The 26,173-nt window shown below is 46.2% G+C and overlaps 1 protein-coding gene across 6 annotated transcripts in view; it reads left to right on the top strand.

Annotated features, from left to right (window-relative positions):
- ABCC9 (ATP binding cassette subfamily C member 9) overlaps positions 1–26,173 on the top strand; it is a 1,243,587-nt gene that overhangs the window by 651,186 nt on the left and 566,228 nt on the right. For all 6 annotated transcript variants that reach the window (XM_078674078.1, XM_078674076.1, XM_078674073.1 and 3 more), the window contains 3 exons: positions 17,710–17,790; positions 21,965–22,102; positions 25,284–25,409. In XM_078674078.1, coding sequence (XP_078530204.1) covers positions 17,710–17,790; positions 21,965–22,102; positions 25,284–25,409 — 345 coding nt within the window. The remainder of the gene's footprint in view (positions 1–17,709; positions 17,791–21,964; positions 22,103–25,283; positions 25,410–26,173) is intronic.

Here is a 26,173-nt window from a genome sequence, read left to right as displayed (position 1 = left end):
GAGAGGCTGATGAAGGGGGGAACATGGTAATGATGCATTGTACTGATTATGAACAGGATATTCTTACATAATTTAATGATCATAATTGTTACGAAGCCCACACCACCAACCCAATAAGGACTTACTGACATCGCTAACCGACTGTGCTTAATTTCTTTTTTCTCTGCCCTACTCTTCCCGCAATTCCCGCTGCTGCATCCACCCGTGACCCCTCCCCCTGACCTCCCCGCTCCCACCTCCTAGCTACTTGTCCCTCCCCTACATAATGGCGGCCGCTGCAGGGGAGCTCGTGTGAGACCTTAGACTTCGGTCCCAGGATCACACTCTCCCTGGCAGCTCCACTGTGCTGTGTGCTGCCCGCCAGCCCCTCCATGCAGGTTTCGATTATTCCTGATACTGGGATCAGTTTTTGTGCTCATCTGTGCCTGACTGCTCTTAATCCTTCACTGTTTTCACCTTTTCACCCTTTTACTCTGCCTCTGACATACTGTGTTATTTTTCATTTTCTTACGTGCTCATTGTTGCCTGATTGTGCTTAATCCTTCACTGTCTATACTGTTTTCCACTTGCACTCTGCCTCTGACACACCGTGTTTATTTTGCATAGTTTTACCCGCACTCTGCCGGATTGTGCTTCATTTATTTTTTCTCTGCCCTACTCTTCCCGCCATTCCCACTGCCGCGTTCACCCGTGACCCCTTCCCCTGACCTCCCCGCTCCCTCTTCCCAGCGACTCGTCCCTCCCCTACATAATGGTAGCCGCTGCTCGGTCGCGTGGCTGGTGCACCGAAGGTGCACCTAAAGCAAGCCTGTCTGTGCCCGTCCGCGACCCGACCGGGGCCAGTGCCAGGACCCCTGGTTCTCCAAGGCCTCACCGCTACGACTCAACCACCCTCCAAGCACTCAACCCCGGAAGACAAGCCAACTGTGCAAAATCATCACCGAACAACACTCACGGGCAGTTCTCGTGCAGACCCTGCCGCAAATCCTTCACCATCGACAAAGCCCCCGCGACCACTGAAGAAAGTCCCTACACACACACACCACCAAAACCCAAACCCTGACTTGCACCCTGCTCAATGTGCGCTCCCTGCACCATTGAGATCTGGGACCTGCTTGACTCTCTCTCGCCCGATGTCGCCTTCTTCACAGAAACCTGGACTAACGCCACCTCCGGCTCTCGACCTCGCCACCGCCATCCTGGATGGCTACAAGATCCAGAGAAAGGACAGCCCACACCGCCATGGAGGAGGACTCGCCACACAAGACCCCCTTCCGACTCTCCACTTCCAGCACGAGCGACCCCCACTCCAACACAGAACACCTCCACTTCCAGATCCAGACAAGCCTGAGGACCACGCTATGCGGCACCCTCATCTACAGACTGCTAGGACCTCACACCCTCCAGGCGACTACCATTGCCGAGCTCGCCAAACCCCCGCCATCACCTCCACTGACTACATTCTACTCAGTTACCTGAACCTCCACCTCGACAACAGCAACAACCCAGACTCCACTGCTCTCCTCGACAACCTCGCCAACCTAGGGTTGAATAAAATCGTCAACACACCCACCCACAGAGCGACCACACCCTCGACCCTATCTTCATAGGAGGAACAAACATCCGCTTCTGGCACACCACCCAGCCCATCTGGACTGACCAACACTGCGTCCACTTCACCCTCAACACCAGCACCGCACCCAAACCCGCCCGACGCCCGCCACATAGGAACTAGAGCAAGGTCACAGAGGAACTCCTAAACACCACCCTCCCCCAAGATCCCCCCAGTGGCACAACCAACACCCACTCCGGAGCCAAGGAACTCCACGGATGGATCGCCTGCTGCGCTGACAAGCTCGTACCCCTCAGCCACCCTGCCAAACAACGCCAACCGAAAGCCGCCTGGTTCACCACAGAGCTTCACGAAGCCAGATGCTCCTGCAGATACCTGGAGAAAACCTGGCAAAACCTGAAAACTACGGAAGCATGTAACAACCACAAGAGCACCCTGAAGGAATACCACCCGCGCATAAGACAAACCAAATGGACCTTCATAAGAGACGAAGTCCAAACCAACGCGACCAACACCAGGGAACTGTTCAACGTCATACAGCAGCTTGCAAAAACCAACCTACGAAGCCACGGACATCACACCTTCCCAGGAACTCTGCGACAATTTAGCACCTACTTCCATCTCAAGATCAAGGCCCTCAAGGACAATTTCAGTGAACCAACGATGACCACCACCCCCCTACCCACCGCCACTGACGGCCAACCATCACGTCCTGGGAACCCCCGACGTCGAAAGCATCACAGCTACCATGAAGAAAACTTACACTGAAGCCCCTAAGGACACCTGCCCCTTGCACATCTTCCAAAGGGCCGCCACTGGCATCGCTCCCGATCTAGGACGCACCAACAACGCCTCCCTCATTTCTGGCCACTGGCATCGCTCCCGATCTAGGACGCACCAACAACGCCTCCCTCATTTCTGGTATTTGCCCAACAGACTTGAAAAACTACCGGCCCATCTCTCTCCTCCCCTTTGCGGCCAAAGTCACCGAGAGACTTGTAAACACCCAGCTGACCCACTCATAGAAGAGAACTCCATCCTGGACGCCTCCTAGTAAGATTTCCGCAGCAACCACAGCACCGTGACCGCCCTCCTCACTGCCACTGACAACATCCACATGCTACTCGACCAGGGACACACCACGGCCCTCATCCTTCTAGACCTCTCCACAGCTTTCAACACCATTTCACATCGCACTCTCGCAGCCAGACTGCATGATGCAGGAATTCAAGGATCCAATCCTTCCTCAACAGCAAAACCCAGAGGATCCAACTCCCTCCCTTCCTCTCCGAACCCACAGAAATCAACTGCGGAGTACCCCAGGGATCTTCACTCAGCCCCACGCTCTTCAACATTTACATGGCTCTCCTCACTGCCATCACCAGACAGCACGGGCTCTGCATCGTATGCTACGCCGGCAATACCCAGCTCATCCTCTCGTTCACAAAGAATCCCAAAGACATCAGACTCTGTTCCCAGGAAGGCATGAAGAACTTGGCTGCCGGGATGAAGGACAGCTGCCTGAAGCTAAACTCAGAGAAGACCAAGGTCCTCATCCTTGGTCCCTGCACCTCTGCCTGGGACACCTGGTGCCCTATGCCCTCAGGAGCCCACCCACCCCTACAGACCACGTTCAGAATCTCGGCATCGTCCTTGACTCCTCCCTCTCCATGAACCACCAGATCAACGCCGTGGCATCCACCAGTTTCAACTGCCTTTGCATCCTCCGTAAGACCTTCAAGTGGAGCCCCTCTGACTTCAGATGGACTGTCACCCACGCACTCATTACAAGCAGACTGGACTACCGCAATGGCCTCTACGCCAGAATCAACAAAACTCTCCTGCATAGATCACAGACCATCCAGAACGCCGCTGCCAGACTCGTCCTCGGGACACCGCGCCATGAGCACATGACCCAACACCTATGTGGCCTCCACTGGCTCCCTGTCAAGAAGAGGGTCACCTTCAAACTCCTCACCCACACCTACAAATCCCTCCACAACATTGGACGCAAATACCTCAACGAGAGAGTATCCTTCCACGTGCCCAAGAGGAACCACCATTCCACCGACCTGGCCCTGGCAGAGGACCCCGCATCCGCAGACACAACTAGGGGGAGACCCTTCTCCTATATCGCAGCCAAAACCTGGAACGAGCTCCCTCTGAACATCAGGCACTCCCCGGCCCTACACACATTCAGGAAGGACCTCAGGACCTGACTCTTCGACTGATCCCTCTTTCCCGCTGCCCTGGGCCACTCCCAGCCGAGTATTGACGCTGTGGAGTTGGTCCCGGGCACGGAATAGCGGCGGCCATCTTGTGTGTGGGTGGGAATCATCGCGCTCTAGTTGCGCATAAAAGGGGTCCCTACTGGCCAGGTGCTCGATTGTGTGAGTGTCTGAGTCCCTCCTGAGGCGGAAGTCGGGAGGCTGTGTTATTTTTTGCTGTATTGATTTTACTTGTTGTTAAACTCAAAAATAACTGCAAAAATCGGCGTTTGACTTACTTATTCGTAACTCTATCTAAATAGCTTGATCTAAGAAGCTTGACTCGCTGACTTCGTTCCTCCTCTTTCCCCCTGCCCTGGGCCACTCCCAGCCGAGTATTGATGCTGTGGAGGTGTTCCCGGGCACAGAATAGCGGCGGCCATCTTGTGTGGGTGGGAATCATCGCGCTCTAGTTGCGCATAAAAGGGGATGGCCACACCTCCGCGCAGCGGACACGCTTTGCGGCGTGCCTGACCCGTGCCGGAGTCGTGCCAGAGTCCTGCCCGTCTGTGCCCGTCCGCGCCCGGATGGGTCCAGGGGCTAGGGATGCTGTCACCTCTGTCACTTATTCCCCATCTGCCCTTAGAAATTTACAATCCAAACACTGTATCCTACCTCCCGCTTGTATGGATCGCATCTCATTATTGGGCATTGCGTGTACAGCCTCCTTCCCACACCCCACTGTCCAGCCTTTAGCATGCTCGGATAGTAAAGATTCGCGCATACGCGTTCTATACTTAAACACACGGTCTTTCGTAAAACATCAGGTCGACCTCTTCATCATACTCACCGACGAAAGCCCCGATATCCTTTTAATTACCGAAACATGGCTAACCGATGACTCTCTCCCCGATATCTTGGCAGCACTACCCCCTGTTACTATATGCTTAACATCAATCGTGCAGTTGGGGGGGTGGCAGCTGTCATACGGAAGGAGCTTAAATTCATCTCTACGTCCTCCCTCTGCCTTGCTAGTTTAGATAATCTTATCATCAGTCTCGAAACAGGAGAGGGAGCCCTTACACTTATTGTCCTTTATCGTCCCCCGTCTCCTATGCCTCTGTTCAATGCCACCTTCAGTGAACAATTAGCCAATCTGATCACTTCATTGGCCCGAGTCGCTATCTTTGGCGATTTTAACTATTGGTACGACGATAGCGATGCCGGCCCCCACGCTGCAGAGCTGTTCGAAGTCCTCTCTAATTTCAACATGAGCCAACTCGTCTCCTCCCCCACTCACATCAGGGGTCATATATTAGATCACATCTGGACCCACAACCTCACGCTCTCCTGTCCTGTGATTACCCCTTGTATCTGGTCGGACCATCACTTAATTGACACGGTGATCACAGTCAGGGGTCGTTCAAAGCTCCCCCGTGGCAGGTGGGGTCGCTCGCAAATGGGGCACCGTTGATTCGCAAGGCTTCCTCTCCTCCCTGGCTGACACTCAACCCCCACCGCGAAGCAACGCAACTGTTCAGGTTTTGGAAGACGACTTCTCTAGCTGGATCACAAGGGCTAGTGACCTTTTCGCCCCCCTCTCCAGATTTCCCCGCTCCCGCCACAGCAAATCACACAGGTGGTACAATACCTCCTTGAAATCCCAGCAGCTTAAACTGCGTCAGATGGAGCGCAGGTGGAGACGTTCCTATTCATCGCCTGACAGAGAGGCATACGTCGCGGCACGTAAAATATACAAAAGCGCTATCATAGCAGCGAAATCCTCATACTTCTCCGAAAGAATCTCCGTTGCCCCCAACAAGTCTAAGGAGATATTTAGAATCATGGGCGAGCTGACGTCAGATGCCAGAACCCTCCCTTCACAGGTTCCTACCAAACAATCCTGTGATGCCCTAAACAGCTTCTTCACTGAAAAGATCATTAAGATCAAGAACACTATTCCCCCCGCCCCTCTCGCTGCCCCACTTGTTTCTCCCCTGGAACCCTGGAACCCACGCTCACTATTACACTTTCCCCCCCTTGACCCTCCTTCCCTTGCCAAACTTGCCTCTCGAGTCAAATCTGGCTCCGCTAATGATTGCTGTCCTCCCTCCGTCTTCAGTGACATCTGCCTGGCCTTACCTAACTGCGTCTTACCACTGTTAAACACCTCTCTTGAGGCGGGCACAGTACCCAACTCCTTTAAGGAGGCTGTTCTGGTACCTCTGCTGAAAAAACCTGGAGCTGATCCGGAGGACCTTGCCAACTATCGGCCTATTTCTCTCCTGCCCTATCTTTCCAAACTCTTGGAGGCACACGTCACCAGCTGCCTCTCCCAGTTTGTCGAGTGCTCCGGCTACCTTGAGCCTAACCAAGCCAGCTTCAGACATGCCCACTCTACTGAGGCCGTGATATTGGCGGTCATGGATTCTCTCAGGGGCAATGCCGACAAAGGGTCTTCCCAGGCTCTGGTCTTATTGGATCTGTCGGCAGCGTTCGACACGGTGGACCACAACATCCTTCTCCACCGTGTCGAACAAGCCGGCATCCGGGGCCTTGCCCTGGCCTGGATCAAATCTTTCTTGACAGGCAGAACCCAGGCTGTCCACCTGGGCCCCTTCACGGCCACTAGGGAACCATCCACCTGTGGAGTGCCTCAGGGATCTTCTCTGTCTCCCCTGCTTTTTAATCTTTATCTTCGCCCGCTCATCCACTCTCTGAAGAGCTGGGACATTACCGTCTTCAATTACGTAGACGATCTGCAAATCATCTTCCCTCTCAATACTCCCAACGCAGCTCCCGACTGTCAGGCGGTCATGCTTCACATCCAGCAATGGATGAACCTTAACCAGCTCAAGCTGAACCCGGGGAAGACAGAGCTAATCCTCCCAGGCAATAGCTCCATCCACTGGGGCCCTCAGTTCTGGCCTGTAGAGTTGGGCTCCCCGCCCACCCCGGCAAAATCGGCAAAAAGCCTTGGGGTTAATATAGACACAGAGCTCTCCCTCAAACCTCAGGTAGGTGCAGTCGTGTCATCCTGCATGTTTCAGCTCAGGAGAATCAGGAAAGTGTCCCACCTCCTCTCGCCTGAGGCCCTGTTACAAGTCCTGATCGCCCTGGTGCTCTCCCGCCTGGACTTCTCCAACTCTCTGTACCATGGCCTGCCCAAATATCTTCTTCATAGGCTGCAAGTTGTGCAGAACCAGGCGGCCAGACTGGCCTATAAAACCCAGAAGTGGCAGTCTGCAAAACCACTGCTCTGCAAACTCCACTGGCCGCCGGTTGAACAGAGAGCCGCATTCAAGATCGGCTGCCTGACCTTCAGAGCTGTAACTGGTACCTCTCCCGCTTTTCTCAGATCCCTAGTGATCCCTTATCGTCCGGCACGTAATTTACGGTCCTCTCATCGCCAACTTTTGACTGCCCCTCCAATCAAACTCAAAAAATATGGCGGTTGCAGATTTGCTCATTTGGCCCCCAAACTCTGGAACCAGTTGCCATTACTGCTCAAATCTTCTAATTCCCTCTGGGAATTCAGAAAACTTCTGAAAACTCATCTCTTTACACAGTCTGGCTAGCTCCCCTCTCCTACATTCTTCAGCACCCATCAAGCGCCAGGAAACTTACGGTGACAGAGCGCTATACAAAACTCCCTTAAGATAAGATAAGATAAGATCCAGAGCCTTGCCCTCCCTGCCCCCCCCCAGCGCCTTGAGACCCTCATGGGTGAGTAGCACACTTTATGAGTCCCTGATTGATCGCATGGACAGGGATTACTAGAAGATGATGAAGATATGTACCTGAAGGTAGATCGACCTAAATATCCCTGCATATATACATTCTGAAAAATACACAAACATCTTCATTTCCCACCAGGTATACCCATTATATCAGGTAATGGTGGATGCACAGATAGACTTTCTGAATATGTAGATGTATATTTTTTTTTATTCTTTTTTTTTTATTAACGGTCATCGACTTCAAATGAAAATAGGGTACATTACAGTAATGTATATAATTCAATCAGGCACATATAAACGTTAACCACGACATAGCAACACATACACTAAGGGGCAAATCAAGGAGAATGCATGTCATCAAGGGCTAGTTGCAGTGGTGGGGTGCAAATGTTACCTCTGTAGTGATTCCAAGGTCCCCAAATCCAGGACCACTTCCCAGGGCAGCCTCGAGCCACATAAACAGTCTTTTCACGGAACATGCACGAGTCCATGTTGGTCTTCCTGACTTTCAGCGTTGGAGGGACGGCTGCCCCCCAAGCCTGTGCTATTTTCCTTTTAGCAACCATAAAACTAAGTGTGGTCCATTGTGATTGGTTTACGTTCAGGTCAGTGGGCTCCCATATGTTGAGCAAACATCTACGTGCCTCTGGGAGCAGGGGGATTCCCAAGACCGTTCCCACTACTCCATGAATCTCCCTCCAATAGGACTGGACAAGTGAGCATTCCCAGATGATATGTAGGAACGTGCCCAACTTGCCACATCGCCTACGTCAGTCTCCCGTGGGCGCCCTCCCATCAATACTAGTCTAGGCCCCGTCATGTATATTCTATGCAGGATTTTAAGATGGACCAGTCGCAGTCTTGTAGGGATAGCCACCTCTCTGGGAGATGACACGGCCTCCTGCCAGTCTTCGTCATCGAGTTCAATACCGTCCACAACCCATTTTTGTGTGAGAGGGTTTTCCATGTTATGTATTAACTTATTGTAAATCAAAGAGATGGACTTCTCAGGGAGGTGTCCATCCAATATCCTACTTTCCAGTGGGGAGGACTTAAGGGGGGAGGAACCAATGGGGAAGGCTTAACACAGGGCATGTTGTATTTGTCTGTAGCAGGATTGTTCCGAATTGGCCAGGTCATGCTGCTCTTGTAGGGAAGCAAACGTTTTTATGTCGCCCTTTTCCTACCTGTCTTTGACGCGGGAGATGCCTATTATATCCCACTTATCGAACCCCTTTGTCTGCCATAGGTGTCCCAGCTTCTCTGACTCCCATATCGGGGGTGGCCAATGTCAATTTACCTTCCCATCCCAGAGATCTGGTGGTGGTGTGCCAGATGGTTATCGAGTGCCCAGTGGGTCCAGTTAGTGCAGGTCGAGCTGGTTTGGAATATAGTGTTATATTATAGTTCCCCCCCGGGAGTAGCCATCTGTCCATTTGATATTCAGGGTCATCAGGGGTTCCGTAAGGTGACATGGTTGATGGCGGCCAGGTGGGCAGCCCAATAATATTTCCTGATGTCAGGGAGGGCAATACCTCCGTCATACCATTTCAGGGTCAATTTACTGAGAGCTTTGTCAATTCCACAGTAGTTCCCTCTGGAGTCGTTCAATTTCCTTAAAATAAGCAAGGGGGACTTCGATTTTTTATGAAGTTCATAAGTCTCCTAGTAATGAAGTACGGTGATGACTTATGATAATGCATGGGTTTCCACTACGTTCTCTTACTGAAAGAAATATGTAACCTTTTATATCTTTTACTGAAGTCATGGTGAGGTGATTTTAATGTGCTGCATAACTTTGAGCGTTTGCTACAATGGTTCTAATTTACTTAGCCTTGAAGAAGTCACGGGACAGTGTGCCCAACAAGCGATGAAACACGTGTTGGTTAAGGAATAAGAACAACAACAAAAAAAGAGTAAAAGAACAATAAAAGAAGAAAATATGATTGTCATCACTTACATTTTGATTATGTGTGGACTGTAATTTTGCATGTGCTGGAGATAGTGTCTTTGTTGTTCTGCTTGCTTAGGCCACATTGCAGGGAGGAGGGTGGTTCTCGCTACCTTGCAGCACCACATCTAAAGATAAGGTACAGAGCATATCAGCTTGAGAATTTCCCCTAGGGGTGCCACCTCGCGAATACAATTTTCACTCCAATGCACCCCAGAGCATTCCAATCTACCTCAATCCAGCCAAATCCAATCTACCCTACTCCAATCCACCCCGCTCCACCCACCTCAATCCAATCCACTCCAATCCACCCCACCCCACCTTAATCCATTCCACTACAATCCACCCCACCCCGATCCCGTTCACCCACTCCAATCCAATCCAACTGACCCCACCCAATCCAATCCATCTCTCTCAAATCCAATCCGCCCCACTGCAAACCAATCTACTCAACTCCAACTCACCCCACTCCAATTCACCCCACTCCATTCCACCCCACTCCATTCCATTTCACCCCACTTCATTCCTCCCCTCCAGTCTACTCACTCCAGTCCAATCCAATCCATCCCACTCAATCAATTTCCTCCACTCCAAACTATCCCACCTCAATACAATCCATCCAATCCCAATCCAATCTAACCAACCCACTCCAGTCCACTCCACCCCAATCCAATCCACCCCACCCATCCCATTTCAGTCGTCCACTCCACTCCAATGTAATTTGCCTCATCCTGTTCAATTCCAATCCACCCCTCTCAATTCATCCAACTCCAATCCACCCCAGTCTACTCCAGTCCACTCCACCCCACTTTACTCGAATCCACCCTACTCTACCCCAAACCAATCTACCTCACCCCAGTTCAGTCCACCCCTCTCAATCAAATCCATCTAGCCCACTATACTCCAATCCACCCCCCTTCAATCCACCCCATCCAATCCATGCCACTCCAATCCACTCCAATCCAATCCATTCCAATCCACTCGAGTCTACTCCACCTCACTCCAGTCAATTTGTCCAACTCCAGTCCAAGCCACTCCACTACAATCCAATCCACCCCACTGCAATCCAATCCAACCCACCCTATCCAGTTTAGTCTAATCCACCCAACACTAGTACAGTCTAATCCAGCCCACTCCGCTCTAATTCACCCCATTCCAAACCATCCTACTGTAATTTGATGCATCCCACCCCAGTACTATCATTATAATCCACACACCCCAAGCTAATCTAACCCACTCCACTACAATCCACCCAATCCAATCAACGTCATCCTATTTCAACCCATCCCACTCCAATCCAATCCACCTCCTCCCATTCAATCCATCCCACTCCAATCGACCCCACTCCACTCCACTCGGTCCATCTCACTGTCCAACTAATTCAATCCAACCCAATCTACTACAATCAAATCCACCCCACTCCCTCAATCCCCTCTAACCCACTCAAACTTATTCCACCACACTCCACTCTATGCCACTCCTCTCTACACCACTGCACTCTATGACACTGCACTCTACAGCACTGCGCTGTACGACACTTTCTGACACTAAACTCTACTCCCCTCTACTCAACTCTATGACACTCCACTCCCCCTACTCAACTCTACAACACTGTACTTCAACATATCCAGTCTACGACACTCTACTACCGCCACACCTCTAACTTTTAGCCATGCTGAACAGCAGCTACACTGGTATACAACTTGGAAAAAACGCATTGCCAAAGCCAATAGCTCTTGTTTAAGCGCAACCTATTGGCTTTGCCAATGCTTGTTTTTCATACCTATCATTTTTAGCCTATCCCTTTTTGCTTCTTCGAAAAAGTTTAGCATATTAAAACATTTTAGGGGTTTTGAAAATTTAGGGTTATGGAATCCCATGTGAGTTTTTTTTTAACATATTGACTTTAATTTTCATTTCACTTTCTTTCGATTTGATCACTGCTTGCAGATTTTGGGGCACTGCAATGAAAGCACAAGGATTTAGATTTCAAATAAGACATTTCTCTTTGAACATGTCAACGCTTCTGCTCTAACAAGAATGGCCTTTTTGCTGTATCAGTCGTAGGCAAAGTGGATTCAGAAATCTCCTGGAAAATAATCCACCAAAAGGCACTCACTTAGGGGGTCATTATGATGGCGGATTTTCCGCATACTCCGGGCCGGCGGAAGCCACCGCCGGCCCGGAGTATGCGGGAAATCCGCCGAGGAGGCCTGAAAGACCCACCGCCAAATCAGGATGGCTGGTGGGTCTCACAATGTGTCCGCCGCTTTTCCGCCGCGGTCGGAAGGCGACCACGGCGGAAAAGCACTAACATGGCTGGCGGTGTCTATCAGACACCGCCCGCCATATTAGGATGTAGGGAAAGTAATGCTTTTCCGCGGCGGCTTTTCCGCCGTGGAAAAGCATACGGACAATCACTTTGGGGGCCCGTTGCGGGCCCCCTGGGTGAAGGTTGCGTGGGGGGTGCACATGGGGGGTACCTATGGTACCCCCCTGCCTTTGCGTGCACGAAGCGGCAGGCACCGCGCGGTGCCTGCCGCTTTGTGCATGCAAATGCACAGCTTTCGTTTTTTACATTGCGGCGGGTGCTGCTTCAAGCAGCACCTGCAGCAATGTAAAACATACAGGATGTGACCGCCAGGGTGGCGGTCACATCCTAATTGCCATGGAGGGACCGCCGCTGCCCATGCGGACGGTCCCTCCTACTCAGGGGTGGATGAAGGACGCAAGTCCGTCCGCCATCCTAATCGGCCCCTTGGTCTTTTCATAATATTTCATTTATTCAGTAAATATAATTAACATTAGTAATGTGACTAGCAAAATGATACCAATAATGCTGGTCCTGGAGACGCCTCCTTCCAGACATGTGTGGACGCCATATTGGAAGGGGTAGCCCTTCTTGTATTTCATGTTTAAGTTTTAACTTCCTCACACGTTTTTTTTAGCTATATTTACTTTTCCAGGACGCTGATCAATGAGACTAAATTCTAAGGATAAGTGGGAGCAGCTGGGCTCCAGTTTTTTTTTTTATTATTGTTTATCTCTCCCCTTCTCATCGATGTATCATGTCACGTGACACTCTCAGCAAAGCCCTTGACGTAGCAGGCATTTTAGTCAAGATGCTAACGTGTACGCACTGCTACAAGCTCACTACTTACCCAATTACTGGAAGCTAAACATTGGTACACTTACTTTACTTGTACAGCACTTGTGTTGACCCTGTAGGTGCCTGGCTCCAGAACTTTTTTCGGGTGCCATACTGGAGGGGTTAGCCAATCATGTATTTTATGTTTATGTTTTAACTTCCTCACAATTTGTTTGCTATATTTATTTTTCCAGTACACTAATCCTTGAGGGGAGCCTCTAAGGATCAGAGGGAGTAGATGGACTACAGTTTAGTTTTATTGTTTACGTCACCATGCTCTGACCAACGTGTCATATCACATGAAGGTCTCAGCCATGCCCTTTGACTCAGTGGGATTCCTAGCAATGATGCTAGCAATATCGCACCACTGGTGCTCCAAATGTGCTCCAATGGCAAGCTCATAGGTGCCCTTCGTGCCCAGACCACGCCTAGTGCTAGAACCCCTGGGTCATCTCCCTGCGAAACAATTGGATAAGCATGTTTTTCAAAGGAAATATTGCTTGCATTACAGGGTTCAGGTAATTACAAGAAAAATACTCTATTGGAGCTTCAGATCTAGGAGGTCACACCCATTGTACTGAAGCAGTATCAGGTATAGGTCTGTCAGTACCATGGGCCAAATCCAAGTGTCATTATTATTTTTAAAAACGTTGTGCACTTCAGGTTCATTCATGGTGTGGTTCCAAGTTTTGGTGGCTGCTGGTACTGCACTCACATACTCCAGAAATTGGCTGGGTGAAAGTTCACAGGACAATACATTTATACGAATCTAGCAACTTGTTTTACACCGATCCTTTACCATTTGTTTGTATCTATTTATCATACTTAATTAAGGGATATGAGACGATACCACAGGGGAAATCAATATGTATGTTTTCTGCTTTGTGGTCTGTACTTTCAGGAGTGATTTATTCTCTACATTTCCCGCACATGCCTGCATCATTGTCAATGGTCTAATTTCATTCTACAAATGAAAGAAGTCTGAATTTCACTCCACCGCAAATTGCCTGGCCACCCATTGTAACTGAGCAGAGATTAAAAAGCATTCAATGTTGGGTGCTCACTGCCTGGCCCTGTCAGACACCACTGGATTTCCTCTATTGCTACCCTACATGTGCCCACACCCCGTATCAAGGTCATTGTTAGACCTCCAACATTTTGCCTTTCTTCTCCAATTTCTGAATTCTTTTTTGCTGGTATTAGGATTCTTCACACTTTACCACTGCAAATCAAAGCTAAACTGTGTGTGACTTCTCCTCTAAACATGGTAACACTGGTCTATACCCAATTGGCATATTTAATGTACTTAAAAGTCCCTTGTAAAGTGCATTACACGTGCCCAGGGCCTGTCAATTAAATGCTATTATTAGCAAAAGCGGCATCCTCCGCATCATCCGACAACAGAGGAACGAGGCGCCCGCAGACAGACTAGGCCAGAGTGAAAGTGGTCAATACAAACACTTGTGAAACAGGAGAAAGTGTGCTTGACTAAAAAGAAAAATAGAACATCGCGCCCCAAAAAGAAAACACACGAGAAAATAGAGACACATAAAGCAAGAACTTTGCGATCTTGCAGCCAGCAGTGTGGGGAATGAAACCACACTATACAGACTAAAAAGAAAAAAGCCCTGATGAGAGTCCTGTGAAGGAAATATCAGGACTTGAAACGCATCGGCATATCCCCCAGAAATGTTGAGGACTGGCGGCTTTATTCCACTGTAGATTTAAGGACAAAACGCCTCTCGAGTTATATTTGTCATGTCTATCTTGGTTTAAAAATTAGATAAATACCATTACATAGACACCCAAAAAGGAAAAGGGCAAAACGATAAAAAAAGCAGTTGTTACCTGTTGTGTTTTATCTGAATGTTTTTTCACAAAAGTTAGTCATTGAGTCTTGTGAAGTTGTTTTGTGAAGTATGAGTTATCACTTATAAATGTGTAATGTCTAAATGTGAAATGTTTTCTATAAAATGTTTCGTTATGTGAAAAAATACCTGACATTGTTTCCCATTTCTCCATGTGTTAATGTATGAAATAACAAATTGAAAATATAAAGTAAAAAAGTATATATAAATATACTAGACAAAACACAAAGAAGAAGTGTTCGTCTTTTGAAGCAAAAATTATTTCAGCTTCGAAAGAACCTGAGGTATAGGCTTATCTCCACTTGTTTTACATTATTCGGTCTGCAGCACTGATTGTGCCACCCACTTAAGTAGGCCCTTAACCATTGTCTCAGACAATCCATTGCTGGGCGTGTATGTTCAGTTTACACTGCCATGTCAACCTTTTGCCAGGCCCAAAACATCCCTTTTTATATATATAAGTCAAACCTCAGTTAGGCCCTGGAAAACCCCGAGAGCGGGATGCGATGTATTTAAAAGGCAGAGATGTACTTTTAACTTTTAGATGTCCTGGTACTGAAAAACTCTCAAATTCAATACTGCAAGGCCTATCTTTCCCATAGGATAACATTGAGATTACCTTGTTAGATTTTATAAGTGTAATTTTCAATTGGGAAGAGATAAGATCACCCTAGTCTGGCATCTCTGGAATCACAATTTAAAATCCAAAGTCATGGTGAAGTCAGATTATATATTGCAAAACTTAAAATGCCACTTTTAAAAAGTTGGCATTTTCTTGCTTTCGCTATTTGATGCCTGAAGCCTGTCTCTGATTACATGACTGACAGTGTATAGTCGGCAGTTGGGCTTTGTGTATACCTGTTAGATATCAATAGTAATAAACAAAAAAGTCCAGTCAAGGGAAGACCGCCGGATCTGGAGGGATGAGAGGGCCTTTCGGCTATGAAGAGAGTGGGGGATACGTCCTCCCAGGATAACGAAAGAGTATCCCACCAAGGTTTGAGGTTTTTGTTTGCCTATAATACAGTTTAGGGGGGTGAATTGTCACCCCTTGTTGGGTATGCTAGTTCCGCATGACATGTGCGGGGAAAGAAACATCCTTTTTATATATAACCCTCACACACCCTAGGGATGTTATGTTTTATCATCGGGTTCACCCTGACTCCTATGGGTCAGGGTGCACTTAATAGATGAGTGACCATGGGGCTTAACTAGAGTTTAAAATCCCTCGCCTTCTCCTAGGTATCCCTTTATTAGTGGAGCTGGTGGGGAGACTAAAATAATAAGCCACGGTAATGTGAACTATTATGGTCCTATGACCCTTGTTTTTCGACCAACATGTTTCAGCTCTAACAAGGTCTGGGGCTTTCATCAGGGTATCAGAGCAATGCCTCTCTGGTAAATAGGTCATATTAACATCTGGCAAATTAATGTCACACCACTGATGTTCTGTTGCATGTACCCAGAAGAATGACTATCATTCTTTTTCCCTAGGAGTCACAATCCCCCTCAATTTCATTGTATTCGTTAACATTAGCATGTCTGATCTCCCCTGGAAAAACTGCATCTTGTAGGGCTTTTGCATGCATGATCCATGAGGGGATGCATGCAGGCTCTATACCCCACCTCAATGTGAGTAATAACCAATAATAATCTGACACTCTTCTGCAAAGATACTCAGTATTAGTCACTACGCCCACTGAATTAACCTAATTAACGTATCACCTCTCAAAAGTGTTATATTCAGTGCCACTGTGTCTAGCTTGGCGACCAGCATAAATCCTGTGTCCAGGATATCCTGCTTTATTGCCTTCCATGCCCCCATTTGCCAAGATGACTTTGGAGCTTGGGTGTTCAGCAGGATAAGTATGCAACACCAATGCGGTGTGCTGGATTTCCCTCTGTTGTCCCTAGTGTGTTGGACTTGCAGTTTGTGCAGCAGTCAAGTACGCATAGCTTATTTATCATGGCAGATGGAGCGTAGAGCACTTAATTCAATCTGTCTAGTGTCTCTGCTTAGACATGTACACTTTCCACTACATGACCAAGTGTGTATCGTTTGTCCAACAATACAGCCTGTCCGGCATTCCTTCAGTGTGGTCTCAGGTCAGGCTTCATCTCATGCTTACTGGGGCCTTCAGTTATGCACCCTACCTCTGAAGTGCAGCTTGTGCTATCTCTGTGTGCTTTCCAAGGAGGGTCACGAATGACTAAGTCAGCAGCAAAGGCACACGTTCCACCAGGAGCCACCACTTGACTCAGCTCCAGGAGGAGTCAGTAGCCAGTGACTACTAATCTTGTGTAATATAAGCATGTCCCTGCCTCAGTACTACTGATCTGCTGCCCAGGTCCATAATACTCAGGCTCTCACTGCAGGCTTCTCTGCCGTAACTCACCTCTGCAGCCGCCTGCTTCATCCTCTCATACAGCAGATGCCGCCTTTGTGCATATTAAATAGATGCACCCAGTGATTGCCTCCAGTTACCACCTCATGGGTAGCCGCTCAGAAGGCAGGCTGTGGCCGATGGTGTAGGGATCCGCTTTCACCTGCCACCCATCCACTAGCGCCATATTGCCAGGAGGCCATTGGCCAATATGTCTGTTTGTTGCCATTGCTGGTGTTACACGTGTGGCAAGAGCTTCTCCACCGAAATCCCTTTCACTGCAGCTGGAGTCGGTGGATGGATGGGCTCTGAAAACACATATAATTGATGGATACCAGGGCTACATGGTCGGAGAACGCATGATTGACTCACTTTGGCCATCTTGTTGATTCTGGTACCTCCTAATTCACCTTCACCTTCACCCGGTTTGTTGGACGTAGTTAACCCCCAGCTCCAAGACTCGTCACACACCACTACTTATATTTTTGTTACTAAAAAATAGGATTCAAGAAAGACACGTTTTCAAAGTGGCTGGTTGTTTTGTGAAAATCCTTTTCTAGAAAGTGTCTCTGTACAGCTTACATAAATCAGTGAGCTTAAATCTGAAATGAACGGCAATTATATATTCGAGCTGATGTTGTTATACATCCCCTGCTTTTAATAACACGGAAATAATTAAGGAGTTTTGATTTGTATAGGAATCATTCGATAATTACCCACGGTTCTTTAATTTTTGTAAAATACTGAAAACTTGTGCACACGGTACTTTCGTTTTTGTAAGAAACCCTCTTGTATTTTTTTTTAAATGTGTGATATGTTTATGCTTCTATTTTCTTAGGGGATTAATCTAAGTGGTGGCCAAAGGCAGAGGATCTGTGTGGCTCGAGCGCTCTATCAGAATACCAACATTGTTTTTCTGGTAAGCATTATTCATTTCTCGCTGTGTTTGGCAATGTTTCAAAGTGCTCCATGAAAAGTGAGTGTAAATAGGCCCACAGACAGCCTTTACTTTAACTAGGACCTCAGCTTTTTCCATGGTGTCAGCATAAGGTATACTGTGTCTAAGTGATCCTCTGTTAGGGGTACAGTGGGAAGCGACCTGGTACGCTCACCGGTATGTCATACCCTACCGTAACCAACTGTAACACCCACACAGGTATACCTTTACTCACTTCACCTTGACAAAGAGACACGATAACCTCAGACTCGGATACTGGGTTTAAACCGGGTGGAGTTGAACATACATTTCCTGCTAATCCAGGTTAATTTTTTGGGTGGAGGAGTAACACTGATTTAACCTTGTTCAACATTATGTTCATAAGGACCTGGGGAGGTTGTTCATTCCTGCACAACGACCACTGCATACGAAAAACCTGCCCATATTCCATTGGCAGGTGCGTTTCCAGGATTCGATGAAGGGTTTGTGATTAGGGGAGTGTAATGTCAAAGCGTTATATCAGCATCGTGATGGCATCTTAGCCACACTTCAACACCCTCCGCATGCTCTGCAGGATCTACAAGTGGATCCCCACTGAAACGAGAAGAACGGTCACCACGGCCCTCGTCAGCAGCAGGTTGGCCAACGGAAACGACCTCTACGCAGGAGCTTCGGCCAAACTCCTGAGATGGCTCCAACGCATCCAGAACGCCTCTGCACACCTTATCCTCGCCATCCCTCGCCACAGCCACATCACACCCCACCTGAGAAACCTGCACCGGCCCCCGGTCAACAAGAGGATAACCTTCAAGCTCCTCACCCACGCACACAAGGCACTCCACAACCCGTATCAACATACCTCAACAGACGACTCAGCTTCTAAACCCCCACCTGCCAGCTCCGCTCTGCCGACTTCGCACTCGCCACAGTCCCCCGCTTCCGAAGAGCGAGCTCCGGCAGCAGATCGTTTTCCCACCTTGCCGCCAAGACCTCGAACACCCTCCCTATACACCTACGGCAGACCCAAGACCTGCTGACCTTCAGAAAACTCCTCAAGACCTGGCTTTTCGAGCAGTAGCAGCATTCCCCACCCCAGTGCCTTGAGACCCTCACGGGTGAGTAGTGCGCTTTACTAATTATATGATTGATTGATTTATGCAGGCATGGCACGGTGCTGCACTTGTCTGAGAACCACACTTAATCGCCGGCACAAACTTTCTCTGGGTTTTACTTCTGCACCGGAAACCACTGGCTCAAATTAAGCACTGGCTCCATCACAACATGCCATAACCAGTGGCAGCCACCACACATACATGCACAGGCTTCACATGTACTTGAAATTCAGACAAACTTGCTCCAAGCTCAGAAATTTGTTAAAAAGAGTCTTAACTGGACATAGATTTAGTACCAAAAAAGGTTTTTTTGAATAAACCCTAAACCACACGTACGTAGCTTTCATTGGTAGCACCTAAAATTCTCAATCAGAGAAACATAGGCTGGGAAATTACAATGTGGCAGTCTACCTCCAAAATGACCATTCAGTTGTTTATGAATAAAGTCGTTCTTGTAGATGCAGGATAGGAAACTGAAACACTGCCTATTAGAACACAGGGAAATAATCTCTTTAAATCATACATTATGAACAATTCCTTGACAAAAGGGGCCGGGAAAAAAATGTAATGAAATCGTACATTATACATAATTCCTTGACAAAAGGGTTAGATAACATTACATCAACATCCAACTTCATTATTTATGTCATTACGTGTGAGGGGGCTCTATCAGAAGACAAGAACTCTAGATTGAGCACATTCATTACCCACCTAACTGGGTGCCGTAAAGGCTGCAGGCATCTAAACATCTTCTTGAAGTATTCACATCAACACTCATGGGGTCAGGAGTCTTGTAATCATGGAGACTAGGAAGAGAAGGACTAGCAGAAATTAAATTACACATAAGGAATCTGGGCAATCAGCAATCACACCTGAACTGGCTGGAAAATGTACCCAAACCCCTGTCTCTTTTCCAGTTGATAAGACATTTGAATTCATCGGGTTGTGTGTCACAGTGTAGAAAGAGACTGACGTTCTAACCACATGCCATCACTCTGTGACTGAACCAAACCAGGTGCCACCACTCTGTCACTGAATATGAACCTGAAGTAATACAGAAGGACACTGCAAAGTAGTTTTGCATGCAAAGTTTACTGATGATAAATGTCAAGAATTGCATAGCGTGGCTGTGCACAAGCTGGGCCCCAGATTTAACATTTTGTGTTAGACTTACATTACTGTTTTATTGCAAACTTGATGCACAAGGTTGTGGTGGAATTTAAAATGCAACACATATTGTGGTTTGCATTGGAATGTAACCCAAAGTAACGCAAAGCTGTGCAATGCACTCCCTTGCACTACTTTGCATTAAGGGAGCATTCCATGCAGTGCTAAATTTGTAAAAAGAATATGTAGCAGGGCTCTCATCAGTTAGCCAATCGAGCTTGCACCATACATTGCCCCTGCTACGCTGCCAATGATAGTAACAACACAACTACTAACCATCACACTCTAACAAGTGTGACAATTCAGACTATTTCAGGCCCGCAAGGCTGTAAGAATGAATTGGGAGGCAGGAAATAGTGATGTCTAATGTATATTGAATTAATAATTAACTGTTGTTGTGGTCATCTATAAATTAGCCAGACTGTGCCACCTAGTGGCCGATTGTCACAAGCGCCAGTGTTGGCAACTAAGTGCTGGTGCCACGCACCGGAAACCACCAGCTCAAATTAAGCACTGATTCCATGGATGGTGCATGGCTGTTCCCATACAACCATCCAAGGGATTTGACCCAAGTCTCTATCTACATGGAGGCGTGCTAAAATCCTGCACCTCCTTGAGGCAGACGTAAGAAGGAGAAATGTTTTAGTTTTTCCTCGCTTTTTCCACTTGGTATAAGTGCTGTGCAGTGCAACACACATGCAAAGTGGAAAAAGCCTTAAAACATAGTTTTTGTACTGGAAGGGGCTCCTTCCAGCATAAAACGTATGTTTCCCGTAACACAAACACCCTTGCACTATGGCAGAAGGGTTTCTGCTTTGGCGCATGGCAGATAAAAGCGCACCAGCAAAGGGAGAGAGCAGAACAGTGACTCATCGTAATAGTAATATGGCGCTGTTCTGCTCTCTTCCTTTCACGCATCGCAGCACAGCAACATTACTTGCTGTGTTACATTGCATTAGTTGTATGTGACTCTGGGCATAGATACAGATGTCAATCTGCACTGCCTCTTCCTTCAAGCTGACTAGGGACCTACACATAGGATGCTTGATTCCGGTCCTGGGAAGACATGGCTTGGCAGTTCGGGCTGGACTGTTCCCATGAGGCACAGGGTCAAGACTGATTTGCAAATGGCCATGTCTGAGCTGGGGTGGTGTGATGAGCAAAATAACGATAGATTAAACCCAGATCTGTGACTGGGGGTGAATGTTTTGCCATTGTGCAACATTCCGTCCATCCATTTTTGTTTTTGCATTTGTCACTCCGAGTGGGACGGGTATGCTCAGACGTGAGTCCCATGCTCTCCATGCAACTGGAATCAAGCTATCCTGCCTGATGAAGGCTGATAGCCAGTAACCGGTCCTAGGATGCTTGATTCCGGTCCAGGGAAGGCATTGCTTGGCAGTTTGGGCTGGACTGTTCCCATGAGGCACATGGTCAAGACTGATTTGCATATGGCCATGTCTAAACTGGGGTGGTGTAGTGAGAAAAATAACGATGGATTAAACCCAGATCTGTGACTGGGGGTGAATGTTTTGCCATTGTGCATCATTCCGTCCATCAATTGTTATTTTCACAATATATGTATGGCCCTGCCACATATTTTAGGTTTCCAGAATGAATCAATGACATTATAATAATTATTCACAAACCACTCTGCTGCAGTTAATTTAATTAGAAAGTATTCGTTTGTCGTATTACGTGTTTACTAAAGATAAAATGTGGTTAACCGCAATTGAAAACAACCAGTCACAAAATGCATTCAATGAAGTGACAATATTTAAATGCTGAACGAATTTAATCCTTATAAAGTGAAATTCTTTGATTTGGAATTGCATTCGGGGCCACATTGCACTGACATCTTTTTCCTTCTGCCTCAGGATGACCCATTCTCTGCACTTGATATTCACCTGAGTGACCATCTGATGCAGGAAGGAATCTTAAAGTTTCTCCAAGATGACAAGCGGACAGTTGTTCTGGTGACACATAAGTTACAATACCTCCCACATGCTGATTGGGTAAGATATCAGAATTGAACATTTGTGTAAGAGAATGTAAAGATATGTTTTTAGATGGAACGTTGTAGCAGAAATCAAATATTAGGCAGATGAATTCCCAAAAATCAGTATGTAAAATGGTCTATTTTGCTGACAAAAGGAAGAAAATACATTTTCCTAGAGCTGCTTCAAAGGGAGGACTGAGAGGGAAGGGTACCGAGCATACCCATTTCCGTCAGGCATTACACTGGATCTACACAGGCAGATGTGACTCTGGTTAACATGAGCACTCATCTCCATGTACCGCCCAGGTAGGTGGATTGTGATGTTCATTTGCAACTCCTCTGAGTCTGTCTCTACAGCCTGCCAGTACAATGTGCCAGGATGGAACATTTGATCTAATAGGGCTTGAGTGACCAATAATCATTTAATGCAAGTCCTCTTCAGCTGTTGATATTCTACTATCATGTTAAAATCTCTTCTCAATTCAAGAAACGTGAGAGCTCTCAGTTTAGAAGCTATGTGCTTGATGCATCACCGGGTTTGACTAATCGTGTGTCTATAGGAAAAATAATTGATACATAAAGCCCTGTGTAAATTGGACCATTAAGCCAAAATCAAAGTTTGAAATAAAGGTCCATTTGCTAGCTAATCATTACATTTTTTGATAACTCTCTCAGACATTACTCTAGCTGGCTGAAATTTGGGATTTCGTAATAAGGTGTTAGGGTACATTTTAGTAACTGCTACCAGAGCGATGCTTTGAATATTATTATAAATACCTTTACATGAACAACTACTATAGGAGTTTGTTTTTAAAAATGTAAAAGTTTCAAAAGTTTGGTGTAAGCATCTACCGCCAATGACTGACGCACACCAAACTTGTCAATGGCTTTTTTTTAACCACTATCATAACAGTTCATACTGATCTATAGAGTCCACTGGTGGGTTGACGGTGAGATCGTAATTTAAAGGATGGAGTAATGGTAAGATAACAGCTGTAATTGCCTCTGCCGCCTGTCTGCTTTTAATCCTTCCATCAAATGCTAATTTGGGCCCTGAGTATTTTATTTACCAACAGCACTGTGACATTTTAAATATTGATAATTACTGTTTTGTGTTATCAACTGATATGTAATTTGTATTTTTTACTTTGCTCATAGATCTGACTATGGTTAACTCAATCAAATAAACTAGATTACATATATACATTTGGGTATCCAGAGTATCAACAGCGTACACCATTACCAAGTAGGAATACTTTTCACAGCAATTATATCAATCGTCTGAGTTTAATCAGTAGTGAGTGCTTAGGTGGAAGGGAGAACATCTTCACCCTGTGTCTCTAAATAGGAACAACCATTCCTGTATATAATATGAGCGGATTTTCACACACCACTATAAGCGTTATAGTCCTTGAATAACATTATTTTGACTAAGTCATTTTGACAGATCTTTCTATTACAGACTTATTTTGCCATAAAAAGTGTTCAATCCTGATGTACTCGTGGATGATGATCTCATGATTTAGACATGCACAAGACTAGAGTTAGAGGGACCTTGGGCTAAAAATCAAAGTGGTGAATATTAATCCCTATTACATAATGCTTGATTAACAGTCTTGCGGTATGAAATACATTCTGGCTGAGCATAGCTGACGTGCCTGCTGAAAGGCATACACATTTCTGCCTGTTACAAGTCTGTGCTAGCAAGAGGGATACATACATGTTTTTTCCCAAGATCTTTACTCCGAATTTGTCATGGTATATCTGAAATGATATTCTTGAAAGTTTCTTCAAATGAATGTGTAGGGTTTTGGGTTCTGTTGTACAGTGTTCCCAAGTGTATCGCAACTTGGATCACTTTATGCATGGTAGTTAAGCAGCCATGTAAATCAGTAATTAGAACGCGAAACAGAAGCAACCCTTTGGTGAATCTAATACATTTTATCTGAGGTGATACAAGGTGACAGTACAGATACGAAAGGCTATTAGAGAGGATACGAAAATCAAAGCCTGTGCTCTCTCTGAAGGACTTCCATGAAGTCTAATACGGCTTTTATTAAGACATTTTGTTGTTTTTGATTTTGCTGAGGCACAATGCCTAATCATATTTATTGACAAGGATTTTTGTTGGCAATGGACAAGGAAGTTATTTATTTCTGTGGTGAAAGCTCCAGTGAAGGCATGGAGATCACCGCAGGGCATGGAGTGATCTTGTATTTTGGCCAGCCGTGTGGTCTGCAGAAAATTAACGTTGAACTAGTTCAAAGAACATGTGCCTCTATGACCGTCCATGCTTTTATACAGCTGCAAAATGCCTAAATGTGAGAGAATTGCCATATCAAAAAGCTCTTCCTTTAGCTGTCATCATTTGCAGTACACTATTTATATCAAATCAAGTGTTTCATGTACTGATGTATGTATGTAAATTTAACATGCATCCCGGGGTTTTTAATAGTGGTTCATATTGACTAAATTGTTTGGAAATAATGTAGTGAGAAATAGATTTTCCAGCAGTGATGCAAGCAACTAAGCCATATTCAAGTGACGTCTGTAGAACTGCCATACATGATCCGTGATACGCGTGGGTTCTGTACAGAACTTATGTATGTGGCAAAGTCAGACTTCTGGAACTCTACGTTTTCTTGGTCCATGGCATGAAGTCGGAAGCTTAACTAGTCCTTGGAAATTGGTAAGGAAAAGGCACAAATGGGTGGAACGCCATAGGAAGGTACACGTTTCAAATTATAGCATGAAATGGACCTAAAACCTTTCCTCATACTAGAGAATTAAAGGAAAGTTCTTGGTAGGTTCATCCATACAAAAAGCGAACACCGGCATATTTTCTTTTCCTTAAATCCAAAAAGAAATGAATCACTGTGAGAAGTTTTATTGATATGACGCTCAAAATAATCACGTGCTTTACAGTTTATTCTATTTATTTATAAAATCAGCTGACACTTTAACAAAGCGTGAAAACATGATGGTTAAAGATGAGTCCATTTGTGGCATGACAGTATCTGCTCGAGGTTATAGTTCTTTCATTGTGATATGCCCTGCCCTATCTCTCCACATACAGAGTGGATATCAGGTTGATGCATTACCACAAGAAGAATTTAAGCGGATATCAAAAGCAAGATTTTCTAACTTTGTGAAGCATGTGTATTGGAATTAAATCTTTTTTATTCTATCTTTCCTAGATCATAGCAATGAAAGATGGAACTGTGCTGAGGGAGGGAACACTCAAAGACATTCAGAACAAAGACAACGAACTCTACGAGCACTGGAAAACTCTGATGAACCGCCAAGACCAGGAGCTGGAAAAGGTAACACAATATCACTTGCCCCAATGAACTGCAGGGGGTGAATAGATCAAGAGACAGAGAGAGGGAGGAGAGAGAAAGAGAAGGTGTTGGGGTAATAAGGCGAAAGGGGAGGGAGGGAGATAATGATTCAAGTGTATGAAGTGATAGATTTCTAATACAGACAGCTAATTTACTAAATTCTCCCCAGACTTAACACTACCTCATTACTTTGCTTGCAAGACTGTCTCAAGTCATTGCAGCTTTAGAAAATCATACCACAAGGGCGGATGTGTCAAGGTGCCCTAAGCAAAGTGACAAGTTTTGTACCATTTCATTTGGAGAGAGGATTTCATCGTTTGGAGGTACAGTGAGACTTTAACCACTTTTGCAATCTCATTGCACGTCGCTGTCTGAAAATATATTTTGTACTCTGCCCTTGCTCTTTTAAGACATCTGATACAATGAACATTTTCAATGCGGGAGGTGTCAAATATATTCGTTTCGTGGTTTTACAGAAGTCTAAAACCGTTCAAATGAAAGGTGTAAAAAGATGTATTTCCATACTTTGTAATGTAGAATCATAACAATGGTAATGAAACCTATAAATCATGCACAAATTATATTCTGCGTCGGATTTCGAAATGACAAAACTTCAAGATTCTTTACCCAAGCATGGTTGTTTCTAAAACCAGCAGAACGCTTATTTTATTATGTTGCTACCATAATTTCACAATTAAAATTGGAAGAATAATAATCAAAAATAATTTAAAAAGTTTATTTTGCTC

This window comes from Lissotriton helveticus, chromosome 1_1 (genome assembly GCF_964261635.1).
Source record: "Lissotriton helveticus chromosome 1_1, aLisHel1.1, whole genome shotgun sequence".
NCBI classification, from domain to species: Eukaryota; Metazoa; Chordata; class Amphibia; order Caudata; family Salamandridae; genus Lissotriton; species Lissotriton helveticus.
This window is presented reverse-complemented; position numbering and strand designations above follow the sequence as displayed.